Source organism: Sminthopsis crassicaudata, chromosome 1, assembly GCF_048593235.1.
Source record: "Sminthopsis crassicaudata isolate SCR6 chromosome 1, ASM4859323v1, whole genome shotgun sequence".
In the NCBI taxonomy this organism is placed as follows: domain Eukaryota; kingdom Metazoa; phylum Chordata; class Mammalia; order Dasyuromorphia; family Dasyuridae; genus Sminthopsis; species Sminthopsis crassicaudata.
Window position 1 is genome coordinate 374,438,482 of NC_133617.1, and position 27,816 is coordinate 374,466,297.

Consider the following 27,816-nt stretch of genomic DNA (forward strand, 5'->3'; position numbering starts at 1 on the left):
CAGAGTGCTCCGAACTCCCCGAGGTGGAAGCAGGGGGAGGAGAAACAGAGGAGGCCTGGTGGCGGAGGAACTAAGAGAGGAGGGAGGAGGGAGGAGGGAGTGGGGGTGGGGGTAGGGAGCGAGTAGAGGAGAAAGGAGAAGGGGAAAAAAAAAAAAAGCCACACAGGCTCTGGTTTAAAAAAAAAAAAAATTACCCGGATGTGGTCTGCGTTTGCGCATGCCCAGTGCCCCCCTCGACAAGTTGGCAGCAACAACACGGCCCCGGTCGTCGTCGCCTTCACGGAGTGTCCCGGGTGGCGGAGTCCGTACTCCCGCTCGCTCTTCTCCCGAGGCCTCGGCCGCCTGGTCCTCCGCTCGGCCGTCGCCCGGGGGGCGGGAAGGGGCGGGCGCCCCGGCGGGTGAGCGGAGCCCGGTGTTGTCTTGGGAGAGGCCCCCGTCCGGGTTGGCCGCCCGGGAGCCCGAGCCGGCCCGGCCCGTAAGGAGGAGGGGGGCTGCCCGGCCCCGCGGAGGGGCAGGGAGGCCGGGGGCCGCGGCGGTGGCGGCCCGGCCGGGAGGGAACTCGCTGTGCGCCCCGTGCCAGGCCGCGGCGGCGGCCCAGCCTTCGCCCGAACCCAGGGGCGGGAGAGGACCGCCGCCGCCGCCGCCTCCTCCTGCCCGAGGCGGCCGGAACTCAGGTAACAGCAGCGCCATGTCCTCACCCTACCCCCTCCCGGCTGAGCTCACCCCTCCCTGGGGATCCCATCCTAGCACACGTGGGCCTCCTCCTTCCCAGGCCACAGGTGGAGCCGGCTCGGCCTCTTCGAGCTTTCCCCCCGCCCGCCCGCCCGCCGGGGCTACACCCAGCGGATTCCCGGACATCCCCGGACTGCCCTGGGCAGGGCCGGCCACTTGCCGCCACTACTCTGCCGGAGTCGCTCAGTTATATCTAATTGATGGCCGGCCCCATCCCTTTCTCCCCGACCCCTCCGGGCACTTTTTGCCTTGGCTACTTCCTATCCTTCCCCTTCGGAGCTTAGTGCATAATGCTGGGTGATGAAGCGCCCCCTCCAACATCTTCCTCCCTCTGGCTCTTACAACTCTTTGTTGTTCGGTAGTTGTACTATTTGGCCGTGCAAAGCATGTTGGGTTGGAAAACGAGAAACCTAATTTCCCACTGGAAGTTGCGGAAGACTTTTAAGTTTGGTTCACGTCCTGTTTTTTTCTTCCCTAATCCTTGCTCTGCCGCTTTGCAACTGTCTTTTTTCTAGTTTTTGGACTTTTACTTTTTAAATTCATTTACCTTTCGAGTACTGTGGTTGGGGATGCTTTGGAGAAACAACATTTATTTATCTCTCGCAGCTGTAAAGAAAAATCTGAAACGCACAACTAACTCTTGATAGTTTTTGTTTGTAGACATCCATGGTTCATTATAATCGAAGGCTATAAGTTTAGTGGAGAGTCTAGTGTGGGGTGGTGACTTCCTGTACTGTGTACGATTTGATAAAGGTTCAATCAGGACATTTGGTTATTTTTTTGGTCATGGGGAGGAGGTGGACCTTAAATCTTTCTTTAAACAATGAACAAATTTATGGCTTCAGCATTTGAAAAACAAATGGCAGGTGATTTCTAATGTCTTTAGTTTCTGCAGGAAGGCTTAAACAGAAATACTTATTTGGGGGAAAAAAAGTGAGTAATTTTAAGTAGATAATTTCTAAAGGCTTGTGAGTGAATTTAAGGCTAATTTAGTTAACGCGTTCTGACTTGTGCCGGTTAGCACCTTTGAGCCTTAGCATGATGATTGCTTTTTTTTTTTTTTTTTAAGTCATGTATTTTTATGAGCCAGAAGTCATTTTAAGATTTTAGATAATGCCTAGGCTTTTTAAAAATAGAAAACATAAAGGAATCTACATTGTGGAGAGATCGGTCTTGCATTATTTAATTTACTTATCAAAGTATAATGCAAAATTTCTTAGCATTTTTGTTCAATCCTGGTCTAAAATTATTTTAATAGATACTATTTTAGTTGTCTACAAGAAATGTTGATCAGTTATATGTTTGATTTTTTTACTTGGTTGAAATACTAAAATTTAAATTTAGGACGAACTTTTTCTTTCAATTATTCCACTTGAAGTGGAAAGACCGAATATGGATTAGTAAATCATTACATGTCTACATTTGTCAATTTAAACAGTATCATCCCTAACATTTCTTTGTGAAATAGTAAAAAACAGGTTTCTTACATCACATTTGGAAAATTAGAAATATTATAAATTACTGGGTGTATTAGATTTTTAGCCTAATAAAGAACTCTCCACTCCTGTCTGTGCCTTTGGGATATAGATTTTTGCCCCCAAAGTATATCTTTCTAGATAAAATAGGAAGTCACTTAACTAAACCCTCCTGCCCCAGTCTCATTCCAGCTTTCCAGCTAGGAAACTGCCCTTTCTGATTGAACCAATGTTACAGTGATGTCATTAAACACTATTCTAACTGGACACCTAGTTGCTGGGGCAGTCAACTCCATATCATACCTAATTGTTTTCCAATTTGAAAATGAATAATATATGTATTGACTAAATTTTTGCTTCTTTTTGAGTAAACACATAGCATATCTCTTCATTATTTTAGATGTTACTTCTCAGTTTTTCTATTTAATGAATTGTTGGCAGGGCTCAGAGACTAGTCAGTAGAATACTTTTATTGGCCTTTTATGTTTTCTTTTCTTTTTTTTTAATTTGGAGGGGGAATTGTAGGAAATGTAGAAAAAGGGGGGAAACCTATATTTTAGTAGTGATTCAAAGCAATATAAAATTTAACCTGTCTGTTTAATGAACTTTTTAATTTTAAACTTAAAAAATAATTGTCTATACCCAATGTTCTGCATATAGCAAACAATACTTTTAAAATGATTAAATAAAATACCAAGAGAAATGGTAAAATCTAAATCTATTTTGACAAAGTATTTTCCTCACAACTACCTTGTGAGGTGAGAAGTAAAAATAGCATTTGATAAAGATGAGTAACACTTTTTTCAAGTTACTTTAAGTGACCAATTTTGTCCTTAAAGCTTTCAAATGAATGCTATCTTTTTTTTAATAAAAAAAGAAGCAGTTTACAGACATGCCTTGTGGAGTTCTTTATCAGTTAAAAGTAATATTAAATAATAATTTGGCAATTGTGAAACATATACTCCCTTTATCATTTCTGAAGGAAGTCTGCGGTTTTAGTGATAGGAAATTTATAAAGTAGAACTTGAGGTTCTTTCAAATTGATTGTCATGGGATATGATTTGATACCTAAAATGAGTTTGTTTCCAGTATAAATAAAGTATAGAAATATGTAAAACCATGGGAAAGTAGATTCTTATAGCTAACAAACTTTAAGTCTTGAATCCCTGGTATTGCACTCTTTGATTAAGTGAATAAATGTTTATGTATTTAATAAGCACTTGTGGCTATCTTTAATATAATTGTCCGAAGACCTTCATATCTGTTTTAAGAATTCCATCAATATTATAGCTTCAAAATGCCTGAAGACCCATTATTTAAATTTAAATGCATTTCTTCAGAGCAAAAAACTTAAGGTCTAACCATGTAGTTTTTGGTTGTTATCCTGTACTAAGTTATAAAGCCTTCTAATTGATTTTAGTTTCCTATGTTACTTTTACATACTCAGCATAATGTTGCAACACAAATATTCAACAAATGTTATTGTTATACCTTTTTATTCCATTTCTTGTAAAAAAAAATTGCAACTTTTGTGTGATTTGTGCTACAAGACTGTTTCTTCCTTGTAATATATTCAATCAATAAGCATTTATTAAGGTACTAGACATCATGCTAGGTGTTAAGGATAAAAATAAAATGAAACAATCCCAGGCTGATAATATTGAGTTTAAGGAAATTGAGAATCAGAGTGGGAAATTTGATGTTTTTATAATTAACTATGAGTTTTAAAAAGGTACCTAAGCAAAAACAGTGCTTAAAATTATGTGGGTCGTAAATTTTAGAGATTAATAACTATGTGTAAAAGGTAGCATTTAGGTGTCTAGTGAAAATTGTAGATCCTCTCTAGGTGTGAGATGTGTTTGAGAACTATGTTAATTTCTCTAGTAACTGTGATATCATTCAGTAAGAATCTTTAATGGTACCTGACTTTGTATGTGTGTATACAAATTTGTGTGTGTGTATGTGTCATATCTATCCATCTAGATCTCTTTGAAATGTGTCTCAGTTATTATCAAAGGGGTATAACAGACTTTCAGGCTTCTTTTGTAAACTACTCTAGAAAATTAAAGCCAGTTATCATTCACTGATTTCCTAGATGTGATTTAAAGAGTACATTGAATATTCTTTAAAATCATCTTTCTCCTTTTCTTTTCATCTTTTGGGTTTTGATTACTAATTGTTGATATTCAGAATGCCTAAATAATATGTTTTGGTTGCTTTGGGAAGGTGAGAGAATAACTCCTTTTTATTATTATCTGTGTCATGATTTTAAAGCCTTTATTTACTAAAGTTGTTATGAAAATTGCTAACTCTAAATGTGTTTTGTTATGATACTTCTTTCAACCCCATACACAATTGTTTTGAAAGTATATCTGACTTTTTAATAGAGCTTTCTTTTTGTTAGTTTGTTATAATAAAAATATAGCAGTTACTTCTGCTTTTTCTATAGAGTTCTATAGGATAATTTGTTACAGCCTTAATAAAAAAAATAGAAACATCCAAATAATTTTTGAAGTTATGAAATAAAATTTTAATACTGACATATTTTACCTCGTTTGTGAATTGCTGTGACCATAGTACTAATATGATTCTAGAACCTAGTTGGCATATACTGCAAAAATTTAGTAGCTACTGATACTTATCCAACCCATTATGTTGAGTCATCTGATTGGAGGATGTAAGGAATTGTAGTTAGCAGTGTAAAATCTGCAGGGAATGAGGACAAATATTCTACAGGTGCATCCATATCACATATTTAATCACAGCAGTTTTATAGCACTAAGATTTATTATAGTTCTTCCTCATAAAATAATTCAATGAGATAATGCATTGAAATGATTTATTTACTTATTTAATATTTATTTAAACAGAATAGAATAAGTGGTGAGTAAGCTATCCAGTAAAATCAGATGTGTTTAGCTGTTAACATGTAATATTTTCTGCCAAACATGTATTATATACTAGTATATATAGAGCACTACTTATTAGGTACTAAAGAGGATACAAAGTGTTAACTATGATGTTACTTTCCATGCTCATGAGGAACTATTTTCAATTTAATATAGAGTAACACTTGTCATGTTAACTTCATTTCAAATTATATTTGAAGTTTAGATTTTAAAAATTTGTTTTCAATCTTATAACAACTAATTCTCTGAATTATTTTTTTTTGGAGGGGAGTATAGAAAGGGGGAGGTGCAGCAGGGAGGCAGCTACATTAGCAGTGGACAAGAATACAAAATTTGGAGTGAGAAAGACTTATCTTCCTGAGTTCAAATCTGGCATCAGACACATACTAGCTGTATGACCCTGGATAAGTCATCTAACCAAAGTCATTTCAGTCACAGTTTTAATACTGTAGAAGTGGTGGATTGTTAAAGGAATAGGGACAACAGTGAAAAGTGTAGTTTCTGCTACAAGGGAAGAGAAAAATCTGTATAAACTAGGTACAGGAACTAAAACAGCATTTATACCTTCAAGGTCCATTTATACCTTAAAGGTCCTGTTATAGTTATAGTACAGTAGTTCATAATGTTGACCCCAAGCACTTACAGTTTCTCATCTGTAAAATGAGCTGGAGAAGGAAATGGCAAACTATGCTAGTATTTTTGCTGGCAAAACCTCAAATTGGATCATAAAGGGTTGGACAGGACTAAAAACTACTGAACAATAAATTTCCTTCAATTAAATTGTCAGATGCACTTCCATCTCTTTTCTTACTATCTGTCTAATTATTGTTGGGAAAGTCACCTAACCTCTCTGGACCCAGTTTCTTTATCTGTAAAGTAATGATTTTTGGATTAGCTGGAGCTCCTTTTCTGCTCTAAATCTATGATCTTATTATGTCTGTCAAAACATGAAACTTTATTTTTTTAAATACATGAACCTTTGCTTTAACACTCTGGTGTTAAATCTCAGTTCTCTTTTGAAACATAAACTGAACTATTTATGAAATGAAATGTTTCCTTACATATTGTTTAATATTAGAAATTAGCAATTTTCTGAAGCTTTGTGACATATTTTCATTTCAGTCACAGTTTTAATACTGTAGAAGTGGTGGATTGTTAAAGGAATAGGGACAACAGTAAAAAGTGTAGTTTCTGCTACAAGGGAAGAGAAAAATCTGTATAAACTAGGTACAGGAACTAAAACAGCATTTATACCTTCAAGGTCCATTTATACCTTAAAGGTCCTGTTACAGTTATAGTACAGTAGTTCATAATGTTGACCCCAAGCACTTAAGAAAAGGGAGAAATATATAATGCATTTCAATGACTTCCATAAAAATGATTAAAGTTTTATATTTAAAGTGATATGTATTTGGTTATAAATAACAAATATCTATTTCATGTAATCACTAAGGATACAAAAATGGATATTAGGTCTCTAAACTTAAAGGATTTCTAATTAGTTGGGGAGATAGGACTTATCCAAAAAAAGTAAAAATCAATCAATGGCATGTAAGAAGTGTTTAATAAATGTTTGTTGTTTGATGTTTTTAAATGATGTAGCTAATCTCCACTCAGGACAAACCATAAATTTTGCTCCTGATTACAGTTCTTTTCCTAAGCAAATTCTCATCGATAGTTGGAGCTGTATATATCCTAAGAGGCTTCTTAAAATCAAAATACTGGAAACAGAACTCATCTATTCCTCCAAATTTTCATTCTTCTAAACTTTTCTGTTACTGTTGAGAGCACCACCTCAACGAGTCTTCAACTATCTAATCTATTTCTAGAACTTGTTGTTTCTTCTACCTTCACAACATCTTTCAAAAATGTACCTTCTGTCACAGTGCCACTACTTTGGTTGAGATGATTATCACCTTCAGTCTGGATATTGCAATACTTTCCAATTGGATTCTCTGCCTCATGTTTCTCCCAACACCTATCTATCCTCCATCCATTTGCCAAAAGTGATTTTACTAAATTGTAGGTTTGACCATATTTTCCTGTCCTTACTTCCCCTTAATAAATTTCAATAATTCCTTCTTCTGATCTCTAGGATTAAAGTCTTTCATTTGTCATTTACAGCACTTCACAACCATAGCTCCTTCTTAACTTTCCAACATTTTACTTTTCTACAGAATCTGCAATTCTGACCTACTTGCTGATAACTCATTCATGACACACCATATCCTATCTCTGCCTTTGTACTGCTTATACCCCTTGTCTAAAATATTCTCTTTCCTTATCTTCATCTCTTAGAATCCTTGGCTTCCTTCATGACTTAGCTTAAGTGCCATTTTCTGCAGGAGTCCTTTCTTGGTCCCTTCAGTTATTTGAATCTTCCCCTCTTAAGTTATTTTTCATGTATCTTGAAGGTGCCTGTTTATTTACATACTGTTTCTCCCATTTTCTAATTAGTTCTTTGAGGATAGAAACTATTTTTGCCTTCTTTGAATATATGGAGTTTAGCAACTTGCCAGACACAAAAGTGTGTAATAAATAACCATACACCTTACCTTTTTTTTTAAAAAAAGATGTACTTTGATTTGGCACATCACATTATAAAGAACGCTCTTTCTCCCCACTGTGGACTAGTAGAGTACTAGACTTGGATTTAGTCCTATTTCTGACAACGTATTGGGCAAGTCACTTAATGTCTCAAAGCCTCTGTTTCTCATCCATAAAATGGAGAATAATACTAGCTAGTATCATAGGTTGTTGTAGGTGAGTTAACATATATATGTGTGTGTGTGTGTGTGTGTGTGTGTGTGTGTGTGTAAAATTTGCTTGAAGCAAGTATGAATAATCATTATATTTATAGTGATTTGAGCCTATAGTAACTTTTGAAAAGATTCTTTTATATTTATACTGGTAGAGTTGACTTCTCAATATCTTTTGATATTCTGTACCATCTAGCTGTCCCTAGACCATAAAGTTCTTGAAGGAGAAGAAGATAATATAAAATAAGATAGGTTATGACTAGATCATGAAGGACCGTAAATGCAGAACAAGAATTTGTAGTTCATATTAGAGGTAATAGGGAGCTATTGGGAAATTTTTCAGCACATCAAACTTGCTCTTTAGGAAAATTACTTTTGTTGTATAAAGGATGTATTGGAGAGGGGGAAAATGAGGGGAAACCAATTGGTCGCCTTTTGGAATAGTAGTTCAAAAAAGAAAAAAGAAATGACTGTGGGACTGAAAAGACAAGTGAACAATGTGGGAGCTGTACCTACAACAGTGCCTTGGGTTTTGAAGGTAAAGATAATTTTGTTTTGGACATAAAGAATCAAACATCTAGTTCTTAAATGTTCATTCAATAGGCAGTTAATTCTTGAGCTGAGGTTGATAAATAGTTATGGAAGTAATCAGCATTGGTAATTGAATCCATTGAAATAATTGAATACTTAAGAAAACTATAGAAAGGGAAGAGAAAGGCAATAAAAAAGATGTAGAAATATATTCACAATTAGGGGAACACTGTATGACAATTTATCAAAGAGGAGTAACAAGCAGTCAGATAGGAGAATTAAGCAAGAGCAGTGTCACATAAATCTAGATAGAATATAACTATGAGAGAAAAGAATGACCCGCAAAGTCAAGAGTAATGAGAATTTGGAAAAGGCCATTGTGTGGGGCAATTAAAACTTTATAGGCAACTTGGAATTCATTCATTTGATTTTAGTATTGAGTTTGGAAGCCAGATTACAATGATTTTAATAGAAGAATGTCTGAGAGAAAGTGGGAGCAACTAGTAAAGATGACTTTTTCTAGGAGTTTGGCTGTAAAAAGGAAGGTCCACTATTAGTGATGTGTGAAGCACTTTTACATTTGTTGGTTGTAATTCTTCATTTGAAAACTTCATATAATTTATCACTTATTGAGAAACAATTCTTAGACTTCTCAGATTTTTTTTTTTATTATATATATATATATATATATTTTATAATATTATCCCTTGTATTCATTTTTCCAAATTACCCCCCCTCCCTCTATTCCCTCCCCCCGACGACAGGCAATACCATACATTTTACATGTGTTACAATATAGTCTAAGTACAATACATGTGTGTGAATATCATTTTCTTGTTGCACAATAAACATTAGAATCCAAAGGTACATGCAACCTGGGCAGACAGATTGTAGTGCTAACAGACTTCTCAGATTTTGTCAGTTTTCTATACATTTTAAAAAGTCTGACTGATTAGAGATTTATTTTTGCAAAGATTTTTTCCAGTTTTAATTGCATACTATATATTTTTTAGATTTCTTTTTTATTTTATAATTATAACTTTTTTTTGACAGTACATATGCATAGGTAATTTTTTTTTACAACATTATCCCTTGCACCCCTTCTGTTCCAAATTTTCCCCTCCTTCCCTCCACCCCCTTCCCTAGATGGCAGGCAGTCCCATACATATTAAATATGTTATAGTATATCCTAGATACAATATATGTGTGCAGAACTGAATTTTTTTGTTGTTGTTGCTGCAAAGGGAGAATTGGATTCAGAAGGTAAAAATAACCTGGGAAGAAAAACAAAAAAATTGCATACTATATTAAAATTCTGTTTGTCTTTTATTATTTTCCTCTATTCTTTGGTTATGAATTTTTCTCCCACTTGTTATTATAAAAGATGAAATTAAACATTGTACCCCTTATTTCTCAATGCCTTTAAAATGTATGACATATAAAATTCAGATATAAAGTATAGGTATGTTGTCAGGGTTATTTAAGACTAAAAGGTCTTGGACATTTCATAGAGGGATAAACAGAAATAATTCATAAATTAGTTAATAATTCTTCCTTATTATTGACATTGCTGTTGAATCTTCAGTGAAGGAAGAATAGTATAAAGTTAAAATTGGAAAACTTAAAAGCCATAAAATTGGGATCTTAGAAGTCATTAATCAAAACCTTTTATTTTGCAGATGAGGAAATTGAGTGATATATTGGTCTTGTTTTCCCCTAGAAATGTTAGACCTTTTGAGAGCAAAGATTGTCTCAGTTCTGAATAAAATCCAGAGTAGTGCCAAAGATATGGTAGGTAATTCTTAAAATATTAGTTGATATTGTATATTTTGTGCCATCATCCAGAGAGAGAAATATGGAGACAGAATGTGGATTGAAGCATACTATTTTCACATTTTTTTAAACTTACCTTTTCTTTCTCTTTTTTTTCCCTTTTGTTCTGATTTTTATTTTATAACATGACTAATATGGAAGTATGGCTAAAATGATTATAAAAGTATAGCCTATATCAGATTGTTTGCTATCTTGAAGAGGGGAGACATAAGGGACAGATGGAGAAAAAAATTTGGAACACAAAAATCTTACAAAAATGAATGTTGAAAACTATCTTTACTTGTAATTGGAAAAATAAAATACTATTGGAATTTTAAAAAAAAATGGAAACTAGGGGCAGCTAGGTGGCTCAGTGGATAGAGCACCAGCCTTGAATTTAGGAGGACCCGAGTTCAAATGTGGTCTCGGACACTTAACACTTCCTAGCTGTGTGACCCTGGGCAAGTCACTTAACTCCAAACTCAGAAAAATAAATCAATAAATAAAAATGGAAACTCTCAAATTTTTTTTTGCAGATTTTTATTTTAACAATTTTTTTTTTACAAAATTTTTAACAATTTCAACAAATTGTTTTCATAGTCAGGGAATTATGAGAATAATAAAGACACAAATTAGGGGTATTACCTTGTGCCTCAGGAAAGATTTCTCTACTTATATACACCTGTAAAAAAAAGATATTGTATATTTTGTTCAAAAAGTAATAATGTGTCCTTTGTTGTAGGGAAGAGTGCTTAGAATCAAGATATATTTATAATAGCTTTTTCTTTTTTTATTAATTTTATAATTATAATTTTTTGGACAGTACATATGCATGGGTAATTTTTTCTTTTTACATTATCCCTTGTATTCATTTTTCCAAATTTTTCCCTCCCTCCCCTATATGATAAGCAATCCCATACATATTTAATGTGTTGCAGTATAACCTAGATACAATATATGTGTGTAAAACCAAATTTCTCGTTGCACTGTAAGAATTGGATTCCGAAGGTATAAGTAACCTGTGTAGAAAGACAATAGTGCAAATAGTTTACACTCAACTCCCCAGTGTTCCTTCTCTGAGTGTAGCTGTTTCTGTCCATCATTGATCAACTGGAAATGAATTAGATCTTCTTTATGTTAAAGATATCCACTTCAATCAGAATATATCTTCATATAGTATCATTGTTGAAGTGTATAGTGGTCTCTTGGTTCTGTTCATTTCACTCAGCAACAGTTGATTTAGGTCTCTCCAAGCCTCTCTGTATTCCTCCTGCTGGTCATTTCTTACAGAGCAATAATATTCCATAATATTCATATACCATAATTTACCCAACCATTCTCCAGTTGATGGGCATCCATTCATTTTCCAGTTTCTAGCCACTACAAAAAGAGCTGCCACAAACATTTTGGCACATACAGGTCCCTTTCCCTTCTTTAGTATTTTTTTGGAATATAAGCCCAGTAGTAGCACTGCTGGATCAAAGGGTATGCACAGTTTGATAACTTTTTGGGGCATAATTCCAGATTGCTCTCCAGAATGGTTGGATTCTTTCACAACTCCACCAACAATACATCAGTGTCCCAGTTTTCCCACAGCCCCTCCAACATTCATCGTTATTTGTTCCTGCCATCTTAGCCAATCTGACAGGTATGTAATGATATCTCAGAGTTGTCTTAATTTGCATTTCTCTGATCAATAGTGATTTGGAACACTCTTTCATATGAGTGAAAATAGTTTCAATTTCATCATCTGAAAATTGTTCATATCCTTTGACCATTTATCAATTGGAGAATGGTTTGATTTCTTATAAATTAGAGTCAGTTATCTATATATTTTGGAAATGAGGCCTTTATCAGAACCTTTAACTGTAAAAATATTTTCCCAATTTGTTGCTTCCCTTGTAATCTTGTTTGCATTAGTTTTGTTTGTACAAATAGCTTTTTATTTTTCAAAATACATACAAAGATAGTTTTCAACATTCACCTTTGCAAAAATCTTATGTTCCATATTTTTTTCCCTTTCCCCCACCTTTTCCCTTGCCCACACAGCAGGTAATCCAATACAGGTTAAACATGTGCAATTCTTCTAAACATATTTCCATATTTATCATCAGCATTATTATTGTAAATAAAATTAAAAGACACATAAGCTGTAGTCAGGTGAAGTATAGCTTAGAAGTTCTCTTCAAAGTAATTGGCATAAGTGGTTTCATTATATTCCCAAAGGGTAAGATATATCTCTTGGGATATTTCATCACATCTTGCAATTCTTAAAATAATCATAATCAGATCATTAGCCAGATATTGTTGGGGTTTTTTTCTTTTCAATCTGGATCTGTTATATCATTGATTAAACTCCCAGAAAAAACATTTCACTCAACCAGTGAAAACATTTGTACTCAAGCACTTAGTTTTAGGGAGTTAACCTGGAGTTAACCTTATTTGCCTAGGTTCTCATAACCAGCATTATTTAGAACATATTGTTTTAATTGCCAATATTTGTTGGAAATTATGTAGAGGTATGTGAAGATAGAATACTTAGATGAAGAACTTGTTTGTATTCTCCAAATTAAGTCAACACATATTTAGACTTCAGCTTGAAAGTGAGTGCAGTGGAAGATAGCAAAAATTCTATAAAATATTGTCTGTTTAAGTTTGGGAGATAAGAGTGGCCAAAAACATGTTAATTGCTCTGAAACTATACTTTGTATTATGCTTTCTCTAAAAAGAGAAGTGAAAGTAATTGAGTGTGGAGCATCTGACAAAAAATGAAATCAGCTATATCCTACTAAGATGCAAGAAGTAACAAGCTGTGGATGTAACTATTATTTTGGAACACATTGTCTATGTACAGTCAAATCATATAGCAAAGGTCAGAGTAATAATGTTGCATTAGGGAGAAAAAAGTATAAAAGAAGTCACTGTGAACTCCAGCACAAACCTGGTTAAACAAGCTTTTGAAGCTTAAAGATCAGGAATGGATAAAATTGAATAGATTAATTCTTCTATCCCTTCCAAGAGAAATTTATGCACAGTAATTGCCAGAGTGAGGCTAAAAGTTCTCAGAAAATGCCTTAGCTAAAAAAAATGTTTGTTATTCTTGCTTAGTGGGTAGCTAAGGATGATTACTTAGAACACAAATTCCTTTTTTTAAAAATTTCTTTTATTTTATTAATACTTTTTATTTTTATTTGAATAATTTCCATGTATTTCTTATCCCCTAAGAAAAAGAATTAAGTCATAACCTAGCCATAAAAAGATACATTAAAAAATTAGAACATCCCAGGGTGATCAGGGGAAAGGGAAAAGAATTTATCTGTTCCAAAACAAAATTTGTTTCTTTTTTTCCTTTCTTTTTTTTTTTTTTTCTGAGGCTGGGATTAAGTGACTTGCCCAGGGTCACACAGCTAGGAAGTGTTAGGTGTCTGAGACCAGATTTGAACTCGGGTCCTTCTGAATTCAGGGCTGGTGCTCTATCCACTGCGCCACCTAGCTGCCCCCCAAAACAAAGTTTCTTAAACCACTCACAACCCCATATGAGATCTTGTAATTGAATGTGGAGATTGTGAAATTATGATTTATTATCAGTAAATGTTTAATTTGTATACTTATTTTATATACTTATATACCCAGGGTCAGATAAAAATTATTCAGGCAAAAAGGGGTTGTGAGAGGAAAAAGTTTTAAGAACTCTGTTCTGAAATATTTATAACAGCTCTCTTTGTGATGGCAAAGAACTGGGAATTAAGGAGATGCCCATTAAATGGGGAATGGCTAAACAAGGTATAGCATAGGATTGTGATGGAATACTACTGTGTTATAAGATATGATGACCTTGTTGATTTTAGAAAAATATGACAAGACTTGCTTGAAAGAATGAAGAGTAAAATGACCAGAATCTAAGAGAATGTTATATACACAGTTACAGTAAGAAAAACTTTGAACAACTAAGTCATTTTCACTATCATAAATACTCAAATCAACTGCAAAGGAAGTTTGCCGTCCACATTTAGTGAAAGAACTGACAAATAGAAGTAGATATAGTATGGCTACAACACACACACACACACACACATATATATTCTCTCTCCTCTAATGACAGTCATCTTCTCTTGGTCAAGGTGGGGGAAGGGAGGATAAAGTACACTGCATCAAGAACAAAAGAAAACTGAGAAGAAAGCACAGAAAAACATGGTAGCTTTGAAAATGATATATATTATTCATTAAATAGTTTGTTTTTTTAAAGTAAAGTGTAAAATAGAAAGTCATGGTTTTATATTGAATCCTTTGTGTTGTGCTGTGTGCGTGGAAATTTTGTCATTTTGTATTTAAGTTCAAAATGAATAAAAAATAATGAAAAAGTAAAAGAATTAAGACTAGCCAATAGATAACTGTACCTGACGCAATATTACATATCCGTAGTTTTTCTACCTTGCCATGAAAAAGGATGATACATATATCCTCATATTTGATGCAGTAACCTTGTTGGTCTTTATTCTTCAAATCTTTACCCACTTCAATCCATTTACCTCTCAGTTGTCAAAGTGATTTTCTTTATAGTATTATTGGTCTGGACAATGTCATCTCCCTTCTCAGTAAACTCCAGTGTCTTCTACTTGGACCTTCAAAATAAATATAAAATCCTCTGACATTCAGAGGTCTTCATTTGTCCTCCTCCATTCTTTTTATTTAATATTGCCACATGAATGCTTCCTTCCTCAATATATTCTTTGATCTAGAGAAACCACAAACAAGACATTCCATCTTCTGGCAGAGCATTTTCACTGGTTCTCCTCAATGCCCATAATTCTCTCTTTCTTTATCTACATTTCTTGGCTTCCTTCAAATTCTAGCTAAAATCTTATCTTTTGTAAGAAGCCCCCCATTTCTTAAGAGCCATTTCTACTTCAGGTCACATAACTACCTCTATACCTAAAATGGTGTGTCCAAATATGGTGGTTCTACTATTGTTACTGACTGAATAGGTCACTAAAAAAATGCTTTCAAGTTTGATTCTATTACAGATGGTACCATAGGAATTTCAGCTATTATGGCATTCAGGATGACTTTTTTCCTTCGAATGGTAGAGAATTTTGAATGTGGAATGTTACATATGTTAGTAGGTACACAATATCTGTTGGTTATACTTAATACTTTTTAGGGGATGGGAAATACATGTTAAAAACAAAAAGTTCCTTGAACTGGGTCTTTTTCCTCTTTTTGAATCTCCACATAGTAGACATTTAATAAATGCTTTTGGTTGATTCTTTTTCAGGGCCAGTGTTTGTATTTATAGTGTTACAGTTTTGGGACAAAGTTGTTTTCACAATACTATGAAAGGGTATAAAAATTAGTTGGACTTATTAAACTTTTCCCACTCATGACCTCTTTTTTTGCCTGAGAAATTTTTGCGCGACCCTGGATATTTAGGTATATAAAATATGACTACAAATCAAATATTTACTGATAATTAATCATAAAAAATTTTATTTTACAGCAATTCTGTGGTCTACATGTAATTTTGCCATTTATTAAAGATGAAAGTCAATTTTCATAATGAGACAGATGAGCTTGTTTATTTTTACATAAATAATTTAATTTTGGTGGAATATTTGATGTTGCAGGATATAGAGCATTCAGAAACATTTTACTGTTGCCAAATATTTCACTGGACCCCATATGGGGTTATTACTCACAGTTTAAGAAGCTTTGGACCATATGACTACTAAATACTTTGAGTATTTTGTATTAAAGAATGGTTTTAAAAAGGTATGATTTTGTATTAGAGGAAGCTGGGTGGTGCAGGTGATAAAGTGCTGGACCTAGAGTCAGGAAGACCTGAAATTAAATCTAGTCCCAGTCATTTGGTAGCTGTGTCACCTTGGGCAAGTTTGCCTCAGTTTCTTCACTTGTTAAAATGGGGAGGGAGGGAATAATAAGATCTACTTATCAGTTTTATTATAAAGGTAAAACAAGAATTTATAAAATGCTTTTCAAATCTTAAGGCATTATATAAATGCTAGATATTATTATTAAAAACAATTTAGAAAATGAACAGGCATATAGTGACATAAGAAATTAAGCTTGATCATCCTGGAGGCCATAATAGCTGAAATTCCTATGGTAATATCTGTAATAGAATCAAACTGTTAGCATTTTTTTGTGACCTATTCTGTCAGAATTACAATTACAATACAATAATAGTATCATAATAAAACCAAGAAAGTGAAACTGGCAAGTGAATGCTGTGGAAATAACAGTTTTAAAAAACTATCATAAAGGAAGGTGAAGGGAGAAGATCATGATTGTTTCTTTACCAGAATTTTTTTTAATACTATTGAGAAGGTATTAGCAGCTAGAAGTCCATTTTTTTTTTCCTATTTGTATTACTGCTTTCTCATCTCTATAAAATCTTAAGTGAGTCATCCATCTTTTGAAGCCATTGCCACTAAAGACAGAAACTGGGAAAGTTTTGCAATTGATATTTCTCAGCAAATCATACTTTTATGGTGACATAACTGATAGATATGGTTTCTGTTGTGTTTTTTGTTTTTTTTTTTTATTGATTTTGAGAAAGCATTTGGCTCTGAGTGAAGTGCTGCTTTAAAGACTTCTGCTCAGACAAGGTGTCTCTTATGCCAAAATTGTATAAGTCTCCACAATGGATGTTTCTACAGATGGTAATTTATTCCACTAAGTATTGACATTTGGACAAAATATTAAACAAGGTGAAAATGTTTTCACCAAATGTATTTGGTTAATGTTTTTGGAAGGTGTTTTATACAAATTCCAAACAAAGGATGGTGGTAATTTTTCAATTGTTATTCTTCATAGATGGCATCTTAATAATTTCCTGGAGCCGTGCAATATGGCATTTGTAATGTAGATTTGTGCTAGATATGTGTCCCATTATGTTAATCTGGGTGTATCTATATATCTGTCTATTTGAAAGAAGTAATTAGATATCAGTAATGATCTAGGTCCAGAGTTACTTAAGAAGAGATCAGGCTGATTGGCAAATGGAAAACTGAAAACATGGCACAATGATTGTATTACATGCAATTCCAACTTACATGCAATGTAAAACAATTTCTTGATAGTATTATTCTTTGGATGATGTATAGCTTCAAGTTAATAGGATAAAACAATCTCAGAAGAAATAAAATTGCAAAGAATTCAGATCAGTGATAAAATACATGACAGATCAGAATGGACATCAGACTTCATATTACAAGTGATGGCATGAATACATGGAGTATAGTAAAAGATATTCTTAAGTCAATGTAAGGCATATAGTAAGAATGAAAGAAAACAAATGGATAGTTGCAAAATAATGTTGTTACTTTTTAGAAATGGAAAGCATAAGAGGTAAGCCGATAATTATCAACCAGTGTTAACTAATACTGGTTGGAGGGCTTGTGTTCCTATTAGTATAAGCATTAATCATTGATCATATCAAGTGTCAAAGTATGTACCATTGTGTTTTGTAAGTGAAATTTTGAAAAATTTGGGACTTTGGACATGGTAGTAGTTAATTTTATTTTCTGGTGAAGTTTCCCTTTTGATTTAAACAAAGAAGAAATAAATGATAAGCTTGTGCCAAAAGGTTGGTTATCTTTTTTTTTTATACAAGTTTACATCATTATAATTACAATGTAATTATAATTACAATTATAATAAATTGTATTATTTAGAAAGGAAGAAAATCAGCACAACTAATCAATACATTGAAAAATTCTGAAAATATATAATATTTTTTTACCTTCAAGAAGGCATGGGTTGGAGATATCCTCTCATATCTCTTAATTTGAATCCTGCTGGATCTTTATAATTCTGTTCCATTTACTTTTAATTTTCTGGTGGCTAGTTCTTTTAATTTATGCTGTAGTTATTATAGATGTTTTCTTGACTCTGTTTTCTTCTTGACTGTATCAGTTCATATAAGTCTTTCCTGTTTCTGTATATTTGTTACACATCATTTTTATAGCATAGTTTAATATTCCATTATATTTAGGTACCTCAGTTTGTTTTGCCATTTTCCAATTTATGGGCATCTGTTCTATCCTGGCCCCAACCCCAATTCTTAACTATTATAACAAGTGAAATTATAAATGTTTTGGAGCATTATGGGGTCTTCTTACCAATGGTTTCTTTTGAGTATAAAGCCAGTAATGGAGTCTCTACTTCGCTAGACTAGTGATTGTGGTTGAATTCTACTCTTCAAAATTTTCTTAACATTTTTGTGATGTTATAATTATTGAATTTAATCTTTAGTTTTGAATTATATTTTATTATTAATTTTTTGTGAATTTCAGTTTACCCAACTCCTGTAAAAGATTAATTAAATACATTTTACAATAAATACACCTTTAAGGTAGTAGTAACATCTTGACAATTTTTGTCTTTCTGATATTTAAACATATTTATTATCTTAAAAGCACAGGATATTAGAATTTCAGTCTAGTGGTCTCTGACTTGACATTTTAAAAAAATACCTTATGTATGTAAACAAAGATCTCAAGTTCTATAAATTTGAATTGGGAATTGAACTTGAACTTCTTGAGAACAAGTTTTGTGTTTCCTCATTATTACAGTATACTTGGTTAAAATCAAAGAAAAAAACAGCTTTCCTAATCTTTCTTGTTCTCTCTCATATTTTTCCTAGGTTATCCTGTATACCACATGTCTGTAACTGTTTTGCCTGTGGGCAGCATTAGGAATTGTTCCTTGCTGCCTGAACACTATCAGAATTGCTCTAGAAATTTTGGACTTAATTGATTCAAGAAATAAACGGTAACAAATGGACAATATGTCTATTACTAACACACCCACAAGTAATGATGCCTGCTTGAGCATTGTTCATAGTTTGATGTGCCATAGACAAGGTGGAGAAAGTGAAACATTTGCGAAAAGAGCAATTGAAAGTTTGGTAAAGAAGCTGAAGGAGAAGAAGGATGAATTGGATTCTTTAATAACAGCTATAACTACAAATGGCGCCCATCCCAGCAAATGTGTCACGATACAGAGGACATTGGATGGCAGGCTTCAGGTTAGTTTAATACAACAATTTTTTTTTTTAAACGATGATTGATTTTCTATTCTTGTTATTTCTTTCTGAGATGTATTTGTGAATGCAGAATAAATTGTTTGGTTCTTCCATTTCAAATACTATTCTACTGAAAGACTAAAAGTTACAAGAATATATTCAAAAAGATACTTTAATACTATAAATTAAATTGAATTTTGACTTAAAAAAACCAACTTGCTTTTCTTTACTGTATATCTTAATATCTTAGAATGTTATTTAAAGTATGGCATGTATCTAGTACTTGAATTATATTGAAAACTAGAAAACTTTTCTCTTTAACTTAATAGGCTAAGGAGTTTAGTATTGAGTTTATTCCATGGTCTTAAATATATTTTGTAAATAATTTATTTAATGAGATAATAAAATTAGATGTACTTATTGCATGATCTCTTGTAACCATTCAGTGAGTAGTTTACCATTCAAATTTTAGAGGTAGACTATCACAGTCAGTCTTTTAAACCTAAATTTCTCTAGGAGCATTATGGAATCTATTATCTTCTTGAATTTATAGTTCAGTATTTTAGATGGTTTCAGACAGTTTACATTTATAATATACATTTATAAATTGTCTTATTTTAAAATTTCCTTAGGTGGCTGGTCGGAAAGGTTTTCCTCATGTGATATATGCTCGTCTCTGGAGGTGGCCTGATCTTCACAAAAATGAACTTAAACATGTGAAATACTGTCAGTACGCTTTTGATCTAAAATGTGATAGTGTCTGTGTGAATCCATATCATTATGAAAGAGTTGTATCGCCTGGCATTGGTAGGTAGACCAATCCTTTACTAATAGAATTATTATCGAAAGATTTGAGAGCATGGGATAACTTTGTTTATCTCAATTGTGAATCCAAAAAAAAAAAATTGTTGTTATATAATGTTTAGTTACTTCAAATAAATCCATGTATTTAATATTTTTAAAACTTTTCAAAATAAGATTTATAGTTGAATATATGTTTAGTCAATTTTGTAATACATGATTGTGGGTTTTTAAATTTATTGTCTTGTTCCATGGTGATAATATATTTTTCTCTTTTTTTTCCTCCTTTGTATTGTCCTCTCCTCTTTTCAAATTAAGATCTCTCAGGATTGACATTGCAAAGTTCTGGTAGGTAATCTGTTTTTAATCATTGTCTCTGCTTTCTATATTCTCCCTCCTAATTTGACTATAGATAGATAAATTTTCAGTGTGAGCATTTATATTTGTGAAATCTACAAATTCTATAAAGCAGGGCTTGATTTACTGTTTTGTTGGGTGTCTAAACTTAAGGAAAACAATAATAATGCTGATTAAACTTAAAAATATGTCCTGGTCACATTTTTCTTTTTTAGAGACAGGATTGTTAAACCTTTATCAGCACACCCACCTCTACTTATAGCTAGGAAAATTGAAACACAGATGGGTCGTATGATTGGCAAGTGGGTTTTGCTTTAAGAACTGAAGTTTGGTTGCTTTTGAGCCTATTGCTAATGATGTTATGGTCACATGGACCAGGTAAATTTGCACAAATAAATTTTTTTATCCTTGAGGATTAAACTTCTTCCCTGAGAAGCATTCATGTCATTTAGTACAATTTTCAACATATTATAAATAAATTGTTTTTTGATTCATTTTATGTTACAAATATATTTTGTTATTTGATGAAAGATTGGGCAGGTATGGGTAATTCAGAACTGTATGCTGTCCTGATAGTGGCTCATTGCTATCTCTTTTGAAATAGGAGAGATATAGAATTGGAATCAGAAGTGGTTTAAAGTCCTGCCTGCCATTTAGTAGCTATGTATTGTTTTTCTTCTCTGGGCTTCCACTTCCTCATTATCAAATGTTATAATAATGACTACTAATTTACTTCATAGGATTGTTGTGGAAGGGGGAAAATGTACTTTAAAATACTTAATATGTTATATAAATGATTGCTTGTCTTTCGGAAGGAAGGATCTGTACCTTTGATTTTTCTAGTACAGGGAACTCCCAGTGTGGAAACTTCCTCTACCTGTGCAGGGGAGCAACTCATCTGTAATTTATGAGTTACCTGGAGACATTGAATTTAAGTAATTTGCCCATAGTTGCATGGCTAGTATGTGTCAAAGGTAAAACTGGAAGCCAAATTTTGCTAATTCCAACCTTCACTTATACTGGTCTGTCTCTCTAGGCATTTTAAATTTGTATATTTTTTTAAAAAGTCCTTTCATCTCCTATAAGGGTTATTTAACCTTTTTACTCACCAGGTGACAACTGTTTTCCCTGTCACCCATTGCAGATGCAGTGTAGGACTTCAATAACTTTGAAGTTATATGCTTTAGATTTTTCAAATCTATTCCCTACCCACCATCATGGTATGGGATGATATGTAGAAAGACATAAACATCCCTCTTCAAATTTTATTTTTTGTTTGTGGAGCAAGAAGTTTTGGGGCATTTCATAAATTATTCTTGATAACACTGTACTTTGCCTCCCTCTAGTGTTGGTCCTCTAAATGTTGCCTTCTGGGACTCTTCCTCACAGAACATACAAAATCTTCCAGACCTCAACAAAGAAGTCTAAAAACAATTCCATTTAGCTTCTTCACTGATTTCACTAGATGACTTGCTCAGCAGTACTATCTAGCTGAATCATTAGTGCTTATATGTTCTAATATACCTAAGTGATATTTATAATTATCAAAGGGGAAATCTGGTGAAAACATTACAGATTTGTGATATATTAACCGTGCTCCTCTTAGAAAATTATGACAGTGCAACTATCAGTGCACTTGTTTTCTGTAATAGTAACACATTTGCCACCCCTCAAAGTATCCTTTAATTTCCTTTGCAGTCTTCTCCCTGATACAGACTGCCATTCCTTCCTTTCTTGGATTTTAGTGTGGAGAAAATTCTTGATAAGGAAACAATGACTCTGAGAGGAAAAATAGGGAAAATTTATATTTTAAAAGAGAAACTTTTAAATCTGAATGTTTTGGGAAATATAATCTAAAGATTCAAAAACTAGGTATCCCTTTTAGCTCCATTTTTTTTTTTTAAGAACATTCATCCAGGAAACTGTTTTTCATTGTATTGTTCATAATACCATACATAAATTTATTATATCTATCTAACTTTTAGAAAGAAATAATAGTTTGACCTCTATTATATAGGAGCTATATGATTCCCCAGAAAGTGTGCCAGTAAATATTTAATAACTGCTTCTCCTAAGTATCACGTTTAATTTTAATCTGCATTATTGACATATTCTCTATCACTTTTTAAGTCTAGACAATCAACAGAACAATAAACTAAGCCCTGGTTTATAAATGCTCTCATTTGAAAATTAACATTTGGCTCAATAGTTGACCTGACATCAGCATATCTCTGCAGTAGTGATAATCTGAAGTTCTTAGGTTTAAAAATTTTAAAAAGTTATTCATCTGGAATTTTATTTAATATAAGAGATATTAGGTGTTAACATTACCTGTCTTCTCTAGTAAATAATAAAGCAAAGTGCTAAAACCATGCATTTCTCTTCCTGAATGTGGCTTGAAAAATTGGGCTTTCCAGCTAGAAGAAGAAAAAATGTTTTCCCAAACTTTGATTTGTGCCATTATAACAATTAAACATATTATTCTTATGGTGAAAGTTGCAAGTCAATTAGTTAAATTCCAGCTTTCTTTTGTTGCTCTAGAATCTAAAAATTATTTTAATATTATTTATAATTTTAGTGCTAAAATCAGCCTACAATGCTTGTCTTTGAGACATTCAGAAGCTTTAGGATATTCCCCATATCAGGCAAAGAGTTTATACATTGATAATATTTGATGCCTTTCCATATCTAAAATAATAAGTAAATAAGTAATTTTTCCTGAGTTTAAGGTGATTCCCAATTAGGATTAGGATTTTCACTAAAGGAACTTAATAGGTTTTTTTTTTTTTTTTTTAATGCTTATTATGCTGTTTTGATAGATTTTGAATTTGTTTAACTTTTAATACAGCTCCATCAAGTATGTTGGTGAAGGACGAATATGTTCATGACTTTGAGGGACAGCCATCATTGTCCACTGAAGGACATTCAATTCAGACCATACAGCATCCACCAAGTAACCGTGCATCTTCAGAGACATACACCAACCCAGCCATGTTAGCTCCATCTGAGTCTAATACTACCAGCACCACTAACTTTCCCAACATTCCTGTGGCTTCCACAAGTGAGTGATATACAAAATATGGAATTAGAAAGTGAAAATCACCTAAATTAGACTACTTTTATGTAATCAGATTTTCCATATGAAATTTAAGAAATTAAAAGGAAAGAATTGCCATGGTATCCTTAGTAAGTACTTGCCCATCTAACATGTTCATTAGTCTATGGATTGATCCTGGAAAATAAAGTAAAATATATAATATAGCCAAAGATATTTATAAATATTAGTAAGATTCTCTTTGAATTATAGCTTTGTGTTAATGACCCTATTAATATAATATATAATGTTGTAGGCAAGGTATTAAGAAGTCTCAAGATTTTAAACATTCTTTTAAAGAATTTTTTTTATTGTTCAAAGCTGTTAACTATTTTGATGTTTTTTATATTATAGAAATATTAATATTGAATTAATTCATTGATCTAATTTACTTTTTATTATTATTTGGGAAAAATGAATATTCAGTAATATATATTAACTGGAATCTCAGCTCTCCTCAAAAAATACACTTGAGAAAAAAACTAAATGATTTTGACAGCTTATTGAAATATAAGTACCTCCTCTTTTTCTGATGAAATTGAATGTAAAGCAAAATTCTCTTTACAAATAATTCTCTACTTACACTAATCCTATTTTAAGAATAGGAAATGATAAATGATGGTGAAATGGCTACAGCAATTTAAGTGAAGTTTATTATTGTTGCTCTGAATTTAGTTAGTATCCTTATTGATTGTATGCCCACAATGCTTTGCTGCTAGGCAGGTAGAAAATCAAGAAAAAAAGTATCTCATCTAAATATAGTCTCTATCTCTTCGTTAAGGGCCATTATCTGGTCAGGAGAGTGATTCTTTTCATTACTCATAAAAAATTTTTTAAAAATTTGATTTTTGTAAGTAAAAATGTACTTGTGAGTTTTCTTATAACATTGAATTTGCTCCCTTCTTTAGCAAGCCTAGCAATTTGCTGATATAGTGGGATTGCTATGTATTGAAAGAAGAGTAACACTAAAGTTTTTTAAAAACAGTGTACATCATGTAATATTCTGCTGCCACTTGCACATCTGACTTAACCTAATTCAGAAAATCTCATAAATTCAGAAAATCCCAAAGTTGAATTTATTCATCCTTAGTTATTGTCATTTATTAACCCACTATGTATGAGGCACTTTGCTAAGAACTTGGAATACAAAAAAAACCAAATAACAGTTTCTGCTTTCCAGGAGGTCTTTGAAGTTTGCCTTGGTATAATTATAATTATTGGAACATAAAAAACTCAGATGCGGAGTAGCTTGCTTCTGCTTGAAGACTAAAACAATTCATTTTGTGAGTTACTTTTGCTCACATTTTTTAAAATTGTTTTTTTTCCCCCTCAAACCACTTGCTTTATATTTAAATTGGTGAATATATTAAGGAAAAATTATAGGAAATGTAACAAATAAGGGATGAAGAAGATGCTCATATGGATCTTAAAACAAAAGGCATTTTTATGGAACTTGTGGATAAATAAGAAAAAAAAAAAAAAAAGGACCATGAGGCTAATTATCTCTTTCATATGCTTAAAAATAGTGTTAAAATAAAGCATCCCAGACCACAAGCACTAGAGAAATTTTTACTAATAATCTGAAAATAAATTTTTTAGTTATTTTGATTCTCTCTAAATATCAAGTCAACTTCAGTTAATGTCATTATTGTTAATGTACTTTCTTTCCAATGGGAGTCGTTGAAGAATTGAGCTTTGGGAGGGAACAAAGTAGCTTTTTTTGCCCAGTTGAATATAAAAATTTCTCACTGATTTTTATTTTTTGTTTAGACTGTTAAAATGTTTCTTTACTTAAAGGAAAGGTACTGATATAATTTCATTTTATACAAAGAATATTTTCCTCTTTTTACCTTGTGAATTTAATCACTTGGGATTGAGGGACTGTGATTTGTGGAATTATGAAGGAGTCTGTATTTTTGACACTTTGAACAAGGGGGCCTTTCTAACTTCATAGAACTCTGATTTAATTGAGTAGAAAACACTACAAGATAAGGAAGTTAGAATTAAAGTACTACTTACATAGGAAGAATAGATTTTTTTTTTCTTGATTGAAATTTAAGCCATTTTTACATCTTTTTTTAAATGTCCCCCAAAAGTTGCAATAATATATGTGTGTGTTTCAAAGACAATCTTTATTTATACCTTTTAATAAACTAGGTAGTAAATTTCAATGTAATAAGCAGATCCTTAAGTTAATAAGTTGTATTCTGCTGGGGAGGATATTTCTTTTGGGGAGAGTATTCTTTCCCTCTTTTGAGAGAAACCAGTTACCATTGGCATTCTTTTGGTGGCAGGGAAAGGGAAATCCTTGGTAGTTCTTCAGCATTACAATTACCATCATCTAGGATGAGGATGCTTAGGATAGAAAAAAAATCTGTACTGAAAATGAGAGATTTTCAGGAAATGGATTTAGAAGGATACAGTTATCTTTTTAGCATTGGACTGCTTTAAACCCAGAAACAGTAAAATTCCTGAAAAAGAGGAAATGGGAAAAAAAAGGTGGTTCTTTTTCTCAATTTTAAATACACAGATCAGTACTTAAAATAGTCTGGAGTAGTCACATTTAGTAGTGTAGTTAAATAACAACTGCTATTAGTACGTCCTTGGTAGGAGAGTAAGCTATGATTCATAATCTTGATCTTTTTTCTCTCTACCTTTTCTTATCTCCCATTAGAAATAGTTCTCTTTATCTCTTACCAAAACCTTGCTATAGGTCTTAGTAGCTCTAAGTCCATTGATTCCAAAAGCTTAGCTCCTTTCCTATAGCTCAACTTCTTCTACTTACCTGTAGTTTTTAATTCTACAACTTTAGTGCTAACACCAAACTATGCCATTACCATTAATCCAGTACCAGCAGTATATTTAATCCTCCTAATATTCTTTCATAGTTTACCCAACTACTCTGAAACAAAGCAAAATCAGAATTTTAGAAGAGTTAATTTGTCAGTTTTTCAAAGTGGAAAATTGGCAATTCAGTACATAGTTTCCTTGGTCCTGGGACTTTGGAGTTCTATTCAGAAGAGTCCTGAGGAAACTGGAACAGATGGCCAGGTGTGGAGCAAGGAGCAAGCTGGCGAGCTTCTAGAGGGGTTATCAGAATGGATCAGGTATGGTGGATAAAAGAGGGACTGGGAGGATTTTTATGGCATTTGGACTGTATAGCAATAGTGTTTTTGTTTTTTTTTTGTTTGTTTGTTTTGTTTTTTTTTTTGTTTTGTTTTTTTTTATAAGCATTCTGAATAAATAGGCCACCATAAATTGTTCCAAATGTTATGTAATGTAAAACTCTCTTTTATCCTACTTCAGACACAAGGAATGTTTTACTTATAGATTATTTCAGATTTTTGTTCTTTTATTAAATAGTCAAAACAGCAGTTGATTTCTAGGGGCTTTCTTCCCCTGTTTTTATAGTGGTGCTTATCAGTAGAACTTTTTATTCTGAAATTATAGTGTTAAAATACATCTTTTATGCAATCTAAAGAATCAGTGACACAAATAATTTTTGATTTGTAAAAATAAAAATTGTTGTTTCTTCAGGTCAGCCTACCAGTATATTGACAGGCAGCCATAGTGAAGGACTTTTGCAGATAGCTTCAGGACCTCAACCAGGACAGCAGCAGAATGGATTTACTGCTCAGCCAGCTACTTACCATCATAGTATGTACATTTGTTACTATTTTAAAAACTTTCATATTCTTCAGAAAATAGGTAGTTATCTAAATTAATCCCTCTGGATCTTAATTTTTAGACAGTACTACCACCTGGACTGGAAGTAGAACTGCAGCATATACGCCTAATATACCTCACCACCAAAATGGTCATCTTCAGCATCATCCGCCTATGCCACCCCATCCTGGACATTACTGTAAGCTGGTTTGGAGATTTTGTTTGTTTGTTTTGATACAGGATATTGTTTTAACTTTTATTGTTCAATTGTGGGATTTAAAAAAAAATCACTAAAACATTTATAATTTTGTTATAATTACCTTTTGACATTTCTTTGTAAGCATTACTTACTTTTAGTAGTTCTAAATTCATGTCCTGTATCAACACATAATGTTATTTACACTATATTAATTTCCATTCATTTTATTATTTTGTTATTGGTCTTTGTCTTTTTCATATATTACATATGTTACATATTAACAACTAGTTTGTAAGATCCTGGAGTACAAAGGGCTAAGCAGCTGTGCTTGCCTCAGTAGTCATCAACATAGAATGAACACTTCAGATGTGAATTGCCAAGATAAATTCTTGAACATAGATTTGATTTAGAAGCATATTTCTAGCAAAGCCCTCA

The 27,816-nt window shown here is 32.9% G+C and overlaps 1 protein-coding gene across 1 annotated transcript in view; it reads left to right on the top strand.

Annotated features, from left to right (window-relative positions):
* Positions 1-520: 520 nt before the first annotated feature.
* Positions 521-27,816, top strand: part of SMAD4 (SMAD family member 4) — a 56,707-nt gene continuing 29,411 nt past the window's right edge. Inside the window, exons 1-7 of the mRNA XM_074279383.1 lie at positions 521-674; positions 18,884-19,267; positions 19,897-20,071; positions 20,384-20,413; positions 23,271-23,483; positions 27,054-27,173; positions 27,265-27,381. Coding sequence (XP_074135484.1) covers positions 19,019-19,267; positions 19,897-20,071; positions 20,384-20,413; positions 23,271-23,483; positions 27,054-27,173; positions 27,265-27,381 — 904 coding nt within the window. The 5' untranslated portion in view covers positions 521-674; positions 18,884-19,018. The remainder of the gene's footprint in view (positions 675-18,883; positions 19,268-19,896; positions 20,072-20,383; positions 20,414-23,270; positions 23,484-27,053; positions 27,174-27,264; positions 27,382-27,816) is intronic.